The sequence below is a fragment of the Ambystoma mexicanum genome, chromosome 9 (assembly GCF_040938575.1).
Source record: "Ambystoma mexicanum isolate Mex_15411 chromosome 9, UKY_AmexF1_1, whole genome shotgun sequence".
NCBI classification, from domain to species: domain Eukaryota; kingdom Metazoa; phylum Chordata; class Amphibia; order Caudata; family Ambystomatidae; genus Ambystoma; species Ambystoma mexicanum.
In genome coordinates this window covers 263,336,257-263,354,932 of record NC_090931.1, presented here as the reverse complement: position 1 = coordinate 263,354,932, position 18,676 = coordinate 263,336,257, and the positions used below count along the sequence as shown (strand labels likewise).

The following is an 18,676-nucleotide window of genomic DNA, read 5'->3' as shown; positions in this document are numbered from 1 at the left end:
CTTCAATGGGATGATCCATACATTCACCATATATATTGCTGGAGTGGGGCACTCTTACACTTTGGAGAAATAGACACATTTAAAATAAGCGATAAAAGTAGGACTAAGTCTTGACAGTGGCTGTCAAGACACTACACTAAAGTAGCGTTTGAAGGAGAAGGTGGTTTACGTGTTACTTTTCAACTAAACACATATTATAATTAATGTAACACAAACTAAGTCTATTTTAAGTTTTAAAATGCAGCATTGCAGTTTTCAATGCAAACAATCTTGAGAAAGGGCCACAAAGCATCACATTCCGGGACAGTCCCGGCAAAACCGGAATGTCTTGTCACCCTACCCTTGCTTCATGCTCCAAGAATCCCTCTTAGATATTTCCGTATGAAACAATCCTCAGATGGTAATCCATGTTTCTGTTCACGCCTAGTCTGGGGTGTTCTACAATATAGTTCATAATTCCCTGACTCTCTGTCCGATTTCGCCCATTTGTCTTTATACTCCAGCCATTAAGGATTCCATCCAGACATTTTCATTAGAGAATGCACATATAATCTCAGATACTAGCACCACCTCCACTAGAATGCAGCTACCCTCCTACGACAATTCAGCCTAGTTGCACACATACTTCTTCTGTCATATACCCTGCACACTACTTCTAGCATTAGAATGCAACTATCCACCACGAAAGATTTGGTCTAGCTGCACACATACCGAGTGCACACAGGCACTATTTACTGTAAGTGATTTCAATCCAGCACTCACCCAAGTCAACGCCTAGCATGTAATGCACAACTGAAATCCTTATTTATTTTTGTCTAAAAGTTAATTTATTCTCAACGATGTACCACTCATATCACGCCCCTCTCCTGGAACCCCGCCGGTCACACTGAACCAGGAATCAGGCTGGTTTGCAAAGTTAAGATATTTATTTATGTATTTACAATTTAACCACACTATCTTTTAATGGGTACACAATGATCACCAATGGGGTGATGTAACACTGAATGATCTCTTTAATACACAAGGAGTAATAGTGAGCAAAACAATTCAGCACAGAAATAATACTTGTGTGTGTGTTCAGATCAGATGGCACTGTGGTTAGAGGTTCCCCCTGCACACCCCTCAACCCCCAATAGACAATGTAAATAGATAGGAAGAGAGAACAGGTTTTCAGGAGTGGCAGAATTCAAACAAAATATCAATCCCACTTTCCCCCAGCAAACACAAGAGAGAAACGGAGTTGACTGTCAAGCTGTCAGAATGGTTTTTAAAGTTATCTTAGAATGGATTTGGTAAAAACACTAAATATGGTTTAAATTGTTAAAATTGAATACATTCTTACGGGAGCCACTTTGGATAATTGTACACAAACACTAGCAATGATTTAATACCAAGAAACAATTTGAAATCTTAAAATTAAGGTCGGAAGCAATCAAAAGCTGTTTTACAGGTGTCAGAATTTCCCTAAAACAGAATTTGCAGCAAACTTTTCACTGCGCGATAATCCCGATAACGGGAGAACCGTATGGATTTGGGATGCGGGTTTAGATGCAAATTAAAGCTATGGATGTTAGCTACGATCAGAAGTTGAAATCTTGTTTCTAGCACAAAAAGGAGGAAGTTATGGATGTTTCAGTGGAGGTCATTTTTATCGAGATAGGCGCAAGAATGGGAAACAGGAATGCACTTTTAAAATGACAAAAAGGATTTCTTACACTAGAGGATGCCTATGAATAAACAAATGCCACAGAAGAACACAGCCACTTGATCAGGGTGACTGCCTGCAGTGGTCCTGTTCTTCAGATGAGAAAAGATCAGCGCAGAGATAGTTTTAACAATACTAGCACAGGAGGAAGATAGGAGGGATTGGATAGAGAGTTCAGACAATTCAAAAATACTCCTAACAATATCAGGTTCTGAAGACAAGATAGGATGGGCTTAAGATAGGGATTGACTATGGACAGTACATATGCTAGTGACAGTTCTATCTGTACATACTCACTAGATATGTTTTTAAACGGAACTGTCAGGATTCTGGTTCATCAAAATTCTGGTCAGGGAAAAGAATCTGGTTCTGGGACAGAGAGCTGGGCACATCGGATTGGACTGGATCGGATTTGCAAGTCACTCTGGTCACAGCACAGCACAAGACTGGATTGGATCTGCCCTTTTTGGATCTGATGATAATTATTTCAGAAGGCAAGCAGTACAGTGCAGCCCGGCTGTATTTTGATGCCTCGCCTCAGGTTTGTCGGATTTTGGTTCTGGAATTTGAGGCCTAGCCAAAAGTGGTTCAGCTATGCGGTGGGTTCTGCTTTGCCAAGTTTCTGGAGTCTGGAGCAAGGAAGATGGAAAGTTCTGCAGCAGGGTGCTCTGCCAGCAGTCGTATAGTAGGCAAATCTGTCTGTCTTTATCTGCCCTCTGCTGCCTCTATTTATGCTATGATAAAGGGGGTGTGTGTGCTGGTTTAGCCCAAGCTCGCCCCTTAGACAGGTGATTGGTCAGAGTCTCCTCTATGCCTTGACAGGAGGAGAAAAACAGTGTGTCACCTTTATGGTGTGGGTTTATGAGGCTTAGAATCCACCCCTAGCCTCTTGAACACAAAATCTACTTTTGACACAGTACATATTTACACGTGTGCAACCTCTATAAGAATTACATATCCTGATTACATATTTTGTATAGCAGCTATCCCTCCAAACCCTATAGCCGTGGGATTTTGTGTCTGCTTTTCACAGAATTTTGCCCTTTTCATCATGAACACAATGTCAAATTTATGAGCAAATGTCTACAAGTGTGCGCGTTCACCATGGGCAGAAGCGTATAAAGTTTCATACTTCTAGCAGTAATACATTTAGTGTAAAATCACATTTTCTGATGTTTCTTTCCCAAACATGTCACAGAGTTCTGGCACTCTTGTAACGTGCAGCCAAAAATTACATTAACAATGCTGTTATTTCTATATTTTTCCCACTTTTACATAGTGAGTTATCAGTTCTTTTAAAAATGTGTCATTTGTCCTTGTTAAGCAACAAATGGTTGTTTAGCTCCACCTCTTTGGTCTCTCCGTGGGTCCCAGGAGCCATCCCCCTTTGTTTTCTCCTGGCAGAGACCATTTACGACTGTCTTCGCACTTCGCGTTTCCTGAGCAGCAGTTATTCATTGTTCCCTTTTGCCTCTGTAGCCCAAGTTCTTTCCACACCCTATAATTATCACTTAGGTGTGATCCCGCTGGAGAGGAAGAAGGCCTCTGTGAGGAAACCTGCTATTCCAGTTTGGTTGGCTTTAGCCAGGCTTAAATTTAAATATTAATTCTGTTGCATTTTTCCTTAGCTTAAACCAAACTTGTGATTTCTAAATAGCAGCTAGAATTCTCATTCTAGATTTTAAACCATGGGATCAAACAATTACAACATAGGTTACTCTCAGTAACAGGCCTCTTAGATTGCAAACATTTGATTTCAGTTTATACATGTTTAAAGTTTACGCAGGAAGGCCCCTGACAGCTGTCATTCAGGCGGCCGAGGGTACTGCGCCCAGATTTTGACATCCACAGCCAGGCCCTTTTTGGCTGTGGAAATCCCTTTATGCTTTCAATTTTTCAGGACCTTGCAAGTTCACAATGATTTCTTAAACTGATTTAATTGTAGCACCCAGCAAGAATTCTGGATGTTTGATGGTGTTCTGCACCAGCATTCTGCAGTTTCAGCAACAAAGGAACAAAAGGATTTAAAGCAAGATTTTGGATTTCCTTTAGCAGGGCACTGCTTTTCCCTTCTGTACTCTATTTTCACATGTTGTGGAGCCCAGTGACGTATTTCAGGAGTGAGATCTCAGTTCCACCACTGAAAACATGTGTGGTAGATTGGCCAGCCATCTTTTTGTGATGCAAAACGCGATTTTCAGAGGTTTTGGCGCGTACAAGGGTTTTGCGGACATTTTGATGTTTCTGGCACCATCAGAACACAGTGATGCCGCATGGCAGAGTAAAAAGTGGGTTAAATCATCCCATATTACTGCCCTGACTATCTCCCTTGATCTGGACTCCGGTCCCAGAGGAAGTTCAACCTACAGCAGATTTACACCATACCAATCGTGAAAGGCACTATACAAATGACTAATTACAAAACATAACATATTTCCCCTATCACTTTTCATTCCCTCAGGAGTGCCTCCACTATAGTCACCTATTTAATATCTTTTTTTCTCCATATTTCAAACCTACGAGGAGGGGTTTATTTAACAATATGCAATGATTTTCTTGAATAACACAAGGACCAGGGAGACCAGTAATAGACAGAAGCCCTACATATCTTCAGGGTTCAAAATTGAGGGGAACTGGGGGCTATTTGGCTCCTGATTGCAGCCCAAAAGAGCCTTGGTAGCTTGATATCAACAGCAACCATGTGCTACTTTTGGCTCCTTGGGCCAACTGATGCTGAACAAACACTCCTATGTGAATTTAACTCTATGCATTTGGAACACACTGTAAATAAACATTATGACAGAACTACACACAATTAAAAAAAATGAGGGGTCATACATAATAGACAAAACTATTTGTTTGATTTCCCCATGTTAGCTCCTTCCCATGGTTAATGCTGAATACTGAGGAGCTGTTTTCAGCTCCTGCTTATCCAATCTTAATTTTGTTCCCTGTAGCTTAAACGTGCATAAATCTTAAAAGTGCATAAATGATGCCAATGTGTGCTCTCTGAAAGGTAATCGTTATTCTTTTCATTCCATATGCAAACGACCACATGACTATTATATGAGCAGAATTTGCCCTGGCCAATCCTCTTTTACTAAACCCATGAGAACTTTCACGTTGAAACGTATTGGTCACCTGTAGGTTAAGATACACCCCATGTAGTATTTTGAACTGAATCCATTAGAACCAGACATTTGAGGAGACTTGTCTTACAGTAGAGCCTATTCTTTCCCATTCCCTATCTAGAAGGTCACATCCTGCATTATGTTCCCACTTACAATTTCGGATCCATACAATTATGTGGGACTAAACAGGATAGGGCACTGTACAGAGCCAAGACCTTTTTTTGTCCTCTGAATTATATCAAGGTCTCTAGTAGTAATGAGTCGAGGGGAGTTCCGAAGGGAAGTATGGCCAATTTTTCAACACTGCAGTCCATATCCTGTAGTCTGTAAAACAACAGACCCACCAGGATATCAAACATCAAATGTTCTGCAGGCACCGACCGTACAAAAATGTCCTCAAGTATCACAGCCTCTTCTCTCCCATACACTAGCTTCCTATTTCAATATATTCCCATATAGTTGCAGAGCGATAGACCAATTACCACCTGTATCATACAGCACCCCATGTGCATACTCTTATGAATCCTCTTCCATACCCCAGACGTAACATTTGATAAATTCACAAGTCCCTTTCCTGAATTTATACGCTCCTAGTATACATTTCATGGGCTGACCAACGACGTACCAATTCCCCCTCCTCAGACCTTACCCCACCATGGGCCCATTCAACAGCATATTGCAACTGCGCCACAATATAAGATAATTTAAAACTGGGAACTTCCAATCTCCATCATCTATGGGCAATTTTAGGGTATCCAGGCTCACGCTGGGGTCTTTACCTACCCATAACAATCTTACCAATGTCTGATGCAGAATGCTGAAGTGTTTAAGAGGAATAAGGAGGGGACTAGATTAATAAACATAACCGACGTGGGAGTAGTGCCATTTTCATAAGAGATACCTTACAAATTAAGGAACAAGGAGGTTTAATCCAGAAATAAGCTTGGCTGTTAATTTTATCCACCCTTTCAAATACATTCTTATGTAACATATCCTGGGCAGAGTGACAAAACTAAATTCCTAAATATTGAAATGTGATAGGGGCCAAATTGATTTTAGAGGTCAACTTGGGTTTAATATGGTCTCCCCCACACCCGGAAATAGGTAGGACTTGGACCAATTTATACCTACTGCAGAAGTTATCCCAAAATCCTTTAATTCCTCCACCATCCCCAAGAAGGAAACCTCAGGGTTCTTTATGTATAATTAAATGCCATCCATATGGAGTGAGATAACCAGTGGAACAAGTGGAACCCCTGCCAACTGTAAATCCAACCCATGAGTTTACTCCTGGACCTGCACGCTAGTGGTTCCATTACCAGAGCGAACAAGAGCGGTGAGAGGGGGAAAACCTGCCAGTATCCTGCTGAAGTTCCCAATTTATAGAGTACATTCTTCCACATCTTATCGCTAGAGGTTTTGGCTTGAGCCTCACCCATTTATATCACTACAAGTCCAAATCTAAACCTCTGCATTGAGACAAAGTGGAATTTGCAGATCAGGGAGTGAAACCCCTTTTCTGCATCAAGAACTGCTATTGCCATGGATCTCATTGCACTATCATTACATTCCTGGACTGAAAATAACAGACAAAGGTTTATTCTTGTGTTCCTATCTGGTAATAAACCGTTTTGGTCAGAATAGACCAATTCCGGAATCTCTTGTTGAGTAGGTTGGGGAGAGAGAGGAAACCACTCACAATTTCAGCATCAGTATTTAACAATGAGAGAGTCTGTCGGAGGTCAGCTGAGATCCATCCTCCCCTTGCTTCAACAATATAGTTATTTTACCTTTCCTCAATGAGAGAGGCAATTCACCTGTAGTATACAAAGCATATCTCCTAGGAGACTCATCTATAACCGCAGTCTTCTCTGCATTTAGGTGCTTAATTGATGTTCTATTTCAACAGTGATAATCAAACTATCCAGCATTTTAGCTACTGGTGGATCCAGAGTCGGTAGCTGGGCCACTTCTATGTAATCCTCGATCTGATTCATAGCAACATCCCCCTCCTGAGAATAGAGCTCTTTATTCAAACTTTATATAACATCATTGAACCCCTTCTGAGTGTATTCTATCAGTTAGTCCCCCTCAAACGTTGTGAGAAAGATAAGTTCCCTATCCTCCCTCACTAACCAAGATAGGTTCCTTCCGGATTAATCTGCCCTTCAATGTTGTTGCGATACGTATAGTAGTGTAGTGTAGTGTAGTCATACTTCTTCAGTGCTGCCAACATTTGGTTGTGTGCTTTATCAATTTCGTCTAAAGCTGTCCTATCCCCCCTTCATTGTTACCCACATTATTACTCCTGATTACCACTTCCTGTTGTTGCCTTTCCAGGGATCTAAGCAGGGATTATCACACTCCAATTATCATTGATATGCATTCCCCCTTAAATACGCACTTTAAGGGCCTCCCAAATCAAGTCCCTAATTTAATTTGTTCCCCATGATCAATAAAACGTAGGTATTACTCTATCCTTTGTCTCAAGGTGGTTCTCAGGGTCAGTTCACGCAGCATTTCTACATTCATCCTCCAATCCGGAATACATCGTCTACGGTCCCAAGTATCCCATACAATTGTGCAAGGTAAATGATGGGACAAGATTCTCTTCCAATATTCCATGTCCACACCTACATGCAGGCCGCTTCATTAGCTAGCATCAAATATATGAGACATTACAAAAGTCCTATGAGTTGGAGAATAGAGTGAATAACCCCTTCCCTACTGATGTCTAATTATCCAAATATCTTTCAAATTGGGCTCCAGCAAAGTTTACATTAAAATATGCATTCCTCTAGATTGACGGCCCTGTTGTAAGGGTTATTTATCTAATATCACATTTAGTGTAACACTGATCTCGGATTCAGTGCAACTTTCATGCCTCCCCCTGACAGCCACTCTCAATGTGACCCAGTAGAGCTGAAGAGGCCCTGCCAAAAAAAACACCCTATCAGGAACATTGGGGGCATGTGTATTAAAAAGAATTTCCCAACAATCCAACTGGTCCTCTACCTATACTATCCGATCCTCCGATTCTGAACTTGTACTTAATGTCTTAAACAGCACCCCAAACATGATCCAAACAAGCACTCCTCCTCTTACCCCCTGAGCACAAGGAGAATACCTTGCCCTTCCAGCTTCTGGGTTACTTAGTGCAGTCATCCAAATAAGTTTCCTGAAGCAAAGCAATCTGGACATCTCGACATTGTAGAAAGAAAGTCGCCCAAAGCACTAAAAATTGAGGAATGTCCTATAGCACAATGAACAGAACCATTGGCCGTAGTAGGCAACATCCTGTAACATGAATGAGCAGGGCCATATGATATTTTGAGCATGAACATAAGGTGATTTGAGCAGCATTCTAAGGCATATCAAGAAGCACCCTATGGTACATTGAGCAGCACCACATTGCAGATCAAGCAGCACACAACGGAATATTAAGCCACTGCTGTGGCAAACTGAGCAGCACCCTATATCATTCTGAGGAGATGTGTGGCTGAAAATGAGCAGTAACCTATGGCACTTTGAGCAGAATTACATGACATATTCAACAGCACATGATGGCATAGATGAGCAGCATTATATTGCATATGGAGCAGCTGTTTTGTCTGTTTCTCTTATTTAAGGACCATCTATTGATATTCAACACACAGGGCAATTGACTTTTATCAATACTTAATCCGAGACTTCAATGTTCACCTAATCATATGAAAAGAATGCCGCTTGTTCCAAGAAGCGGTTACCCCGTCAGTTTGATTCATAGGAATGCCCTAGATCATTGTAAAGGCTTCAGTGGGCAAAGTGAGTAAGTGCAATACGAGTTCTGGCACAGCTTCATCATTTCACAATCCAGACTACCTCTTACACAAGAACTGTATTGGACGCTACTGTCCTTTGGGGGCTATATGGTCCTACTGGTCCAGTTTCTGATTGAAGGATTGAAGATAAGTAGAGCAACGTTGTAAAGTCAGACATGCATAGATTTTATTTTTCATTAAACCATTATAAAAAAACACATATTTATATAAAGTTAAATAAAAAAACATTTAACAAAATAATTAGCCACGTCATAACTAATAATCTCTTGTGTACCCTTGCTTCTGTAAATTGTATTTTTTCTCTTTTTCAAATACAACTTTAAATCATTACAAAGATGTTTTGGGTGCAATCGTCGAAGATGAAGCAGAGGAGTTTGCTAGCGTAGGGTAAGGGGAAAGGCATTATCGCAGCGTGGGGGGAACTTGAATTCTACAATCCTGAAGGACTGCTGAGGCGTATTCTAAGGAGATTTAATCCACTACATAACTCCACTATTCACACATCTGTCTTGGCTGACTGGGGCTAAGGTTGGCCTGCACAGATAAACTTAAAAGATAACACCTTCATATTGTGTCAAGCAGTTTGCAATGCTTCCTGTTCAGGCATGATAGCCTCTGAAGGGCTGCCAACTTAGTCTTGTCTGCAATTAAGCTTGGCTGACATGTGTGAGGTTGCATGAAAAAAATGCCCTCTAACTGGTTATAACAAGTGCAGGGATGCACATGTACTTACATAGTACTTGTCGTCACTTTGATTGTAGGCCAACTTCACCACGCCGTATGAACCCTGAAACAAATAAACACTAAAGATTTATTTTCTAACTTTTACCAGATTGGGTGCACTAAACACAGATGTATTGTGCAATGCTGCGTTTTCTACTGCTACCTGCTACAGAAACTACTGGCCTTACAAGTCTTGCATCTACCTGATCCTGACCTGGAAACTCTGTCAATACACAACTTTGAGCCCAATAATCATAACGCAAAGTAATGGAAAATGAAATGGTCATGAAAACAGCTACAATCAACAACATGTAATAGGCTCAGTAAAGCATGACACAGTGCTTGGTATTCCACTGTAACTTGGCTGGAGGGTTAAAATCACACTTTTACAAAACAATGAAAATAATTTGATGTCAGATGGTGACGAACACTACTTTACCTGCTCCATCCTTATACCAATTCTACTTTGGGCAGGGGGTGTGGATAAAGAAGACGGTGTGGCAGAGAAGCGTTCCAGAGCAGAAGATGAAGGGAGTGCAACGGGCTAAAATGGGGAGCAGAGGAAGCCTGGCAAGAGTATATCTAGCTATCTAGACTTTCCTGACCTCTGCACTGTAGGTGATCCATTCAACCCGGCCATTACATCACTCCTTCGGGGTCGGAGAGAGAAACCAGGAGGTCTACAACCTTTGGTTTGCCAGGGATTCTGGACAACATCTCCCTTCAGGCCTAGCCAGCAAAGTCAATGGTGAGGGATCATGGGAGCTGTAGTCAAAAACATCTGGGATGCCATAGGTTGCAGACCACGCAGTACATGGTGGCAACCAAATGGGTATATGAAGGGAGGAGAGGGCAGCAGAAAGGGTGGCAAGAGTAATAAACAGGAGGTAGAGACAACAGTGTGGAAAAGGGTGGAGGTCAACCACACAATGAAGTGGATCACTTGGTCTAGCCAATATCTTCCCCTGTCTGATTACACAGACACTTTCAGTTGCTTTAATTACAAAATCACTCTTTGTGAGATTGAGTTGTTGGTAGGAACTTGTGTAGAGGGGTTGGAGGAACAGTGCAAAAAGAATGAGTGGTAGATGGAAGAAAATACCATATGGGTCCGCTAAAAGGTGATAACGAGAGGAGATTAAAAGTGCTATTCCTGTCCTGCTTAACAAATCTCATCATTTTAATGTGGGTTAAGGAAAGCATGAAACACCCTTCTAACTGAAATGTGAGAGACTAGGTCATTTCAACTAACAAGCCGCAGTGCCACTGAGTAGCCGTCCCTGGAATTCTGCCTTCAGGCCAGAGCTACTGAGCAGTGCGTGTTTGCAGAGTATGAACGGTTTGAGATCATTTGGATGCCGACAATACACCACTAAAGAGTTCTGTGCTGGAGGTGAACATCCACAGAAGGCTGCTGGATGGCACTGTGCCATGCGTTGCTTGTTAGCTGAACGGGCCCATTCTACTATCCTGTTTAATGAAGTAGACCCTTTGGAATCTGGTTACCCCCGCACAACTCTTTCTATGGCAACTAGAGTGTGAAGGGCTGGAAGTTCATCACACATAACAATGCCATTTTCTTATCAGACCAATGTAATGATGACTAATATTATGAATATTATGGAGTGCGGGGTGAGTCGGTATTCATGGCTGAGACACAGCACAATGACGAGAAAAAGCTAAAGCTATGTTCTAGCTAAAGAATACTCAAGATCTTGCCAAACAATAGATCACAAGTCAAAAGCCACGATTGGGTGCTGACTCAGTGCTACAAAAATTAAACTGTGCCCTATGTTCAAATCCTGCCTAATCTAATCAATGCTGTTTCCGAGAGTGGGGGTGCCGCATTGGCAACAACAGACGTTATCACCACATATAAACAAAGAAGTCAGTCAGGCCAGGAAAACCTGTTGGCCCATATTCTTACTTGACACTTCTGGCAAATTATCTTGTAACATAACTCTCAACCAACTTCCACAATCGACACATCCCTTTCATTAAAAGCCTATATAAGAAACAGTCTTTCAGGGGATATCACCTTGAAAAACACGAGAAACATAAAATGCAGACTCTCCAGCTCTAATCTATGGTTAATCATCCATGCCCTAGACACCCCCTAAGGTGGATTTCTGCAACACTCTTTTCAGAAGTGCCACAGCTTCAAATCTTACAGAATTCTGACACAAAATTAGTTTCCCAACACGAACTACAGATCTTGCAGGACATAGGTTTGAATGCTGGCAGCGCCAATACAGCCCATCATCCTTCTGGTGTTGATAAATTGAGTGCCATTAAATTGTATAATACTATCAACTATGATTGTAGCAATCACCCCCGTGCAGCAGCAGCATACAGGACCGTTAACAGCCAGCCACCCTAAGCCTAGGCAGACCTGAGCAAAGTGAGGTCATTTGCTGCCTAAGTGGGGGCGATTGCTATTTGTACCCCGGGGTTCGTCCAGGGTGTGAACATTTTTTTTTCTGTGGTTGGGCTCTGCACACATTACCTAAGCCCAATTTCTAGGGAAAAAATAACAAGACATAGGGCCTCATTACACGGTAGGCGGTAGGGATTTAACGTTACCGGTAATGGAATACCAGTAACGTTAAATCCCCATCCAAATTACGACCTGGCTCACCGCTATTTGCGGCACCGCTAAGTACGGTGCCACTAATAGCGGCCAGTCTGCGGGCGCGCGACCCTCGAGTCTGTAATTTACGCCATGTCGCTATTAGCACATCATCACAAGCCAGGCGGACGTGCCAATAGCGGCATGGAAAAGCACCCAAAACCCCTTACCGCCATGGTGCTAATACCGCCATCGCGAACCACCCGTTAAGAGAACTGAGCAGTGTTCCCACCTGCCACAGGTGGACACAATCAGCACAAGTGGAGGCAATGGAGACTCAGGCAGCACAAAAGGAGCACACCACACCCCTTCCCACACCAAGATGGTTCCAATACTAGCAGCATTACATGGGCTGGAGGACATGATCGCAGCGCAGCAGCAGCAGGCAGCACAGAGGAGACGCAGGAGGAGAAGGAGGAGGAGGGCAAGACAGGCACAGCAAGCACCATCACAGCACCTAATCATACCACATAGGCACCCACCAATCCCCAGGATCAGAGCCAATCCATTTAACCTAACCCTGGACCAGATACACACCCTGTACCGTCTGGACCGGGATACCATAACCAGCATTGTAGACATGATACACAACGACATTGTGAGTCTCATAGACATCCAAACTGCCATCCCCCCTCTACTCAAGGTGGTGACTGTGCTCCACTTTCTGGCCACAGGCACTTACCAGGATACGGTAGGGCAGATGCATGGCATCTCACAACCAGTATTCTCACGCACGCTGACCCAGGTACTCGATGCCCTCCTGAAGCATGCACCTGAACACATATTCATGCCACGGACTGCCCAGGAGATTGCAAACACCAAAGTTGGCTTCTATGCACTGGCAGGCATCCCAAGTTGCATCGGGGCAATCGACTGTACCCATGTGGAATTGGTGGTCCCACATCACAATGAATTAGTGTACCGAAACAGGAAGCAATTCTACTCCATCAATGTCCAAATGGTATGTGACGCCAACAAGATAATCACTCATTGCTGTGCCCGATTTCCTGGATCAACCCATGATTCCATGGTCCTGCGGAACTCAACTATCCCACGCTACATGGAGCGACAAGCCGGACAACGTTCGTGGCTACTTGGTGAGTAGCAGGGCAAGCACATGGCAGTGTGATTGGGGGGGGAGAGATACATACTCCGATTGGGTGTAGCTTGTTGTCCGTTGGACAAATGCACATACAGATGTATGCCAACATCCATCGGGGTAGGACCAAAACGTACCAGAGATGAATGGACATGCAAGTATGAGCTACATAACATAGATGACAATCAAGGTCTAGAAAAATCAAACATCCATCCACATCCACATTGCACAACATTCCACACCTCAAAATACACAAATCTCATACATGCCACCAACATAGTCCTACAAAATGAGCGCAGCACAACAGCAATAATGTATTGTGGCCTTGAATGCATGCGAAGGGATCACCCCTAGCCATAGCATTACACCAAGCACTTATAGCACAACTCAAGTGATGCCTCTCAGCATGGCAACATCAATGATGGAATGGCAGTACACCAGCAGTGTGATACCAAATCTGCCTAGGACCAAGGAACCCCTAACACACGGCTTCAGCCAGGACATGTCAATTACTGTTGTAGGCATTGATGGGGCATGTGTACTTGCAGGGTCGCACTTACCTTTGCACATTCCAGTCACACAGACAGTCTGCATGTATGCTGTTAATTGTGCACTTCAATCACAATGCAAATTAAAAAAGCCTGAAATGAACTGGCCGCACTTGAGCTGAACAGTAACAGGTCCCCATTCGTCCCCCCATACAGGTGATGCTGGCTATCCCCTGAAGAGGTGGCTCCTTACCCCTGTACGGAACCCACAGAACAGGCACGAGGAGGAATACAATCGTGCACATACCCGTACCCGCAACGTGATTGAGCAGACCTTTGGCCTTTTGAAGACACGGTTTAGGTGCATTAGCAGGTCTGGTGGCGCTCTCCTGTATGGCCATGAGAAGGTGGCCAAGATCACCATGGCATGTGTCATGCTGCAAAATATGTGTATCAGACGGAATGTGCCACTGCCCCCTGACGTTGAAATGGAAGCACCTGATGAGGATGATGATGGTGATGAGGACGGAGGTGAAGGGGATGCAGGACATGCAAGAGGGGATGGTCAGGAGGGACGTCCTGTGAGACAACATCTGATCAACCAAATATTCTGAGTAACGTGTTTTTTTACTGTCACATGGATATGGGTATGAATGCAATGGTGTATGTTTGGAAGCACGCAATGGACCCTGTCGCCAATAAAGTACACAAACACAATGAAGATGTCCAGGCCTGTGTTTTGATCAGACACCAGTGTATTAAGTAACGGAAAGATGAAAAAGTGCATGTCCCCAAACATCCCACCACCCTTCCACCCACCCCCCACAACAGACCCATAACACCCTTCCACCCACCCCCCCCACAACAAACCCATGACACCCTTCCACCCACCCCCCACAACAGTTCGTCATGTGTCTGCCACTATGTTTCTGTCCGGCCATGCACGTAGAAGCTTCGCCATAAACTCCCTATTGGCCATTGTCTGCAGCAGCATTTGGAGGCTGGCTAGACATGCGCCTGGTGGTGCGTGTGGAGCGGCGGAGGGGGCTTGTCTGCGTTGAACCGGCGGATGATGACGTGGCTGACTGTCCTGGTGGTGACCTCCCTAAATCTGCCTATCTCCTCACACAGCCTGTCTGTACAGGCCTCCATCCCCTCCCTGGAGTGCCTTGCTGTCTCCACAATCTCCTCCCTGAGATGGGCAGCCTCCTCCACATGCTGGCCAACCAGCACAGTTAGCTCCTGTTGCCGCTGGTTGATGGTGGCCAGGTCGAGGGCAGTGCTGGGTGCTAGTGGAGTGGCTGCTGTGCCTTCTGATGCATCCATGTCAGCAGGTGAAGCCACCGTGGGGGTCATAGAACCTAGAATGTTGTCCTCGCCAGTGGCATCAGACCCAGGTGTCTGGAGTGGTGATGGCTCAGGGGTTCCAGGGGGGGTTGGGGTGTGCATCTCCATTGTGACATCTGTTGTGTCCTCAACATCAGATAGTGGGGCAGTGGCTGCTGCCTCTCCTGCGGAGCTTGGCGCAGCTGATGGTGGGCCCTCCGTGGCTGGGATTGGTGGTTGTGGGTTCACCTCCGGTGGTGGGGCTGTAGTTGGTGGTGTGGCTACTTCTATCCTGGCAGTGGCACTCCTCCGATGCTTGACACTCATCATGTGGAACCTTCCCCCCCTTGCCCCTTGATGTCGTGGGGGTGTCCTCAGAGTCCTGTGCCCTTGTTCTCTTACTTGCAGGGGGTGCCTGGGATGCATTTCCGGCATCCTCACTGTCTGTATGTGAGCCTGTCAGGGACAAGAAGTGGGATGGCATTGGTTATGTTTCTATGTACTTTATGCAGAATACATCAATAATGCAGTTGTGGCCATTGGGACTTCATTGTTGGGGATGCAGGTGATGTGTCAGTTCAGTGCCTCATCCATGCATGGTTGTGTTTGGCACTTGTCTCTGGTGATGTGTGCATGTGTGTGTGTTTGGGTCTGACACTGACATGGGCAGGGATGGATGCATGGGTGGATGTTTGTCCATCCATGAGATGATTCTGGGCTCACATTTGGGGGGACCAGTACATTCACATAGCATCCTGTCATGTGTACACTCACCTCCATCTGAAGTGGTTGCCATGCCATGCTCCATAGTGCCGACTCCCTCAATGGATTCCACTCCGATTAGGTTTGCACAGGTCTCCTCCCATTCCTTTAGTTTGATGGGTGAACCGGATCCACCTGCAGTGTCTATTCTGTGGTTTTCGGCAAGGATGCTTCTCACCCTGAGTCTGAGGTTGTCCCACCTTTTCCTGCACTCACGCACATTGCGGGTGGTGGTGCCCACTGCACTAACTTTCACTTCAACATCATCCCACATTGCCCTTTTTTTAATAAGTGTCTCCCGCCGCATGTCGTTGGCAAAAACAATGGCGGCATTGTCAGCCAGGGTCTGGGTCAGCATGATTAGCTCCTCTGAGGTGAATTTTTCTTTCCGCTGCCGGTCGCTGGTTTTTTTCAATGCCTTGGGCATGTTGAGGGTGTCCCTGATGATTTGCAACTGCAAGCTACTCCAAACAGGTCCAGGGGGCAGAGGATGGCAATGGATTGTGTTTTTAAAGATGGCCGCCGTGCTCTTTCCCGTTCCTGTGCGATGACGCTATTTCCGGTTCTGCAATTTAACGGTCACCGCTAATAGCGGTGACCGCTATTTGCATGCAGGGTGAAGGCGGAGGTGCTATCTGCACTTTCGTCGAGGGCGGTAAGTGACTTTTTGGGGTCTTTAGCGGCATGGCGGTAGGGTCATTACCGGCATGGCGCTATGCTCGTGTCCGTGCACTCGTAATGGTACGCTATTAGCGCCCTCTTGCGAGGGCGGACACGTTAAGAGCGCCATGCCGGCAATTTTAGATTTTTACCGCACAACGTGTAATGAGGCCCATAGTCCCTTTTCAACTTCTTTGGCAGCCCAGGAAGGAGTGGCAGTGCCAGAAGCACAAGAAGGTAAGTGAGGTGGACGTACAGGTGGGAAAATGGGAGGGGGGTTTGGGGATGACTTTGGGGCGCAGGGAGGGTGGGGGATTTGGTTGATGGTGGGGCCGGGCAATAAAATGGCGGGCACCCATGGAAGGGCCTTGGGTGGCTTGAGAAACGCAAGTGGTCACTGCTTGTTCTCACCTGTGTTTCTAGCCACCTGATTGGCTGAGCACTCCTCCCCGGGTGCCAATACAGCACATACAAGCCGGAGGAATCAAGCAAGTATTATTTGAAAAAAAACTTGAAATATGATAAAGCACTATAATAGCTTCATGTTGAAGAGTGATGCAAATTTAAAGTACTTGTTCTCGTACACCAATCAATATTTGGAAATGCACTGTTTTACCTTAGCAGCTTTATCTGCCTACACAAAACTTCAAGGCCCATCTGCTCTTCGAACATGAAAATGATTGCTGTCCCCCTGCTCCGTTCAAGTCTTCATCAATGGGAGGGAAAAGAGTTGCCACACGTGGAACCATTTGTTGGAATGCTCTACCTCAATCCCTCTGAGACACTGAGAACCTTCTCCAAGGTAGAAGGATGACGAAAACTTGTCTCTACTCTGAAGTCTTCCTCTATTGCCCCATCTGAAGTTGTTTTCTTGGTCTCCACGAGGCTTTCAGCAATACGCTGTCCCATATCAGTGTCCAAAATAAGTAAATAAACTGAATACATGACGCTCAGGTAAAATGCACAAGCCAGCCCCATCCCTGGCACTGTTGAGCAAGTATTTAGAACTTTTTTTTTTATTATGAAGGGGTATGATGCACCCTGTATTTTGCGTTTACAGAAGCGAAGGCAGTCTTGGATTCTGTGACGAGAACCAAACTTTGAAGGACATTGCAAGAGGAAGGTATTAGAACCAAACCAGCATAAATTTGCTAATTCCCCAAGAAAACGAATGTTAGAATATCTTGAATCCTTGAAGCCAATGCAAAGTCCTTCAGTTTTCCTCTAAACTGCAACCTTGATTTGTGCCTAAAAAAGGTGGTGGAAAGATCTCAATTCCAGTTGAGGCCACTCAGAAATATAAGAAATGTCATTCCTGATTATGATCTTCGATCAGTCATTTTGTTGCTAATACTATAAAGGTTACAAAATTACAAAGGAGTGTGGAAGCCTCTCTTCTGAGAACAAAAATGGGTCAAATACCCTGTACTATGTAATTTCATCCACTCAGGAGGGTCTGCAACCACGTTTTAGCTCACTGCATTCTTCCCAGAGGAGAAATAGCCATTTGCACATCAGTCTGGTCTCACCCACAAGGGCAGTCAAGCACCAAAATGCTACGCAATTCTCCTCTGAATTAGAGTACAACAGCAACCCCAGACATGATCTCAATGATTGGATCAGTTTCTAGTTTGACATATATGATGAGATCATTGAGTTATCTTTCGCATTCACGATCATAGTCTGTGCTGTTCATTGTAACCAAGGCTTCCCCATCATCCGCTGGACAGATTACAATATCTTTAACGGCGTACAGGTTCTTGCGCGAGGTGAGTTCAGATGATTTAAGATTGCTATATTTTGGGCATTTATAGGAGATTTTCATGAGGTCTTTCAGGGTCTGTTTGTGGAAGATCTCGATCGATGGTACAGTGATAGGAGGCATAAATGAGCTCTTGCTTCTAAATTCTTGAAAATCTTCTGCCTGTTCTGTTACTCTCTGTTCATCTTCTTTTTCCAATGTGTTGAAGAAAACCTTCAATTTTAATTTCATGATAAACCAAAATAATTACATTACATTGTAGTGCTATGTGTTGGCACAAAGTTCAGGCCTTTTTGAAGTATGTCCACCTCTGTCGTTTTGAGCTGTCTATTGTATAGGTTGATCACCAAGTTTTCTTTTGCTGTCTCGTTATTCTTCCTTCCCCTCTTGGGTTTCCTCTTCCCCCTCCTGGTTGTTTTTCTCCTGGTTTGCATCCTAAAAAACTGAGTCTGTGCCATCTATAGCTTGTATTCCTTGTTCATTTGTGGTCTCTGTTTCAGTACTGGATGAATTAACTGGGCTTCCTGCTTGGGGGCTCCATGGTGGAGGTCCGAACTTGTCCATCCATGT

The 18,676-nt window shown here is 44.4% G+C and overlaps 1 protein-coding gene across 3 annotated transcripts in view; it reads right to left on the bottom strand.

Moving 5' to 3' along the window:
* LOC138487944 (calcium/calmodulin-dependent protein kinase kinase 1-like) overlaps positions 1-18,676 on the bottom strand; it is a 1,547,719-nt gene that overhangs the window by 881,203 nt on the left and 647,840 nt on the right. For all 3 annotated transcript variants that reach the window (XM_069614593.1, XM_069614594.1, XM_069614595.1), the window contains one exon: positions 9,391-9,444. In XM_069614593.1, coding sequence (XP_069470694.1) covers positions 9,391-9,444 — 54 coding nt within the window. The remainder of the gene's footprint in view (positions 1-9,390; positions 9,445-18,676) is intronic.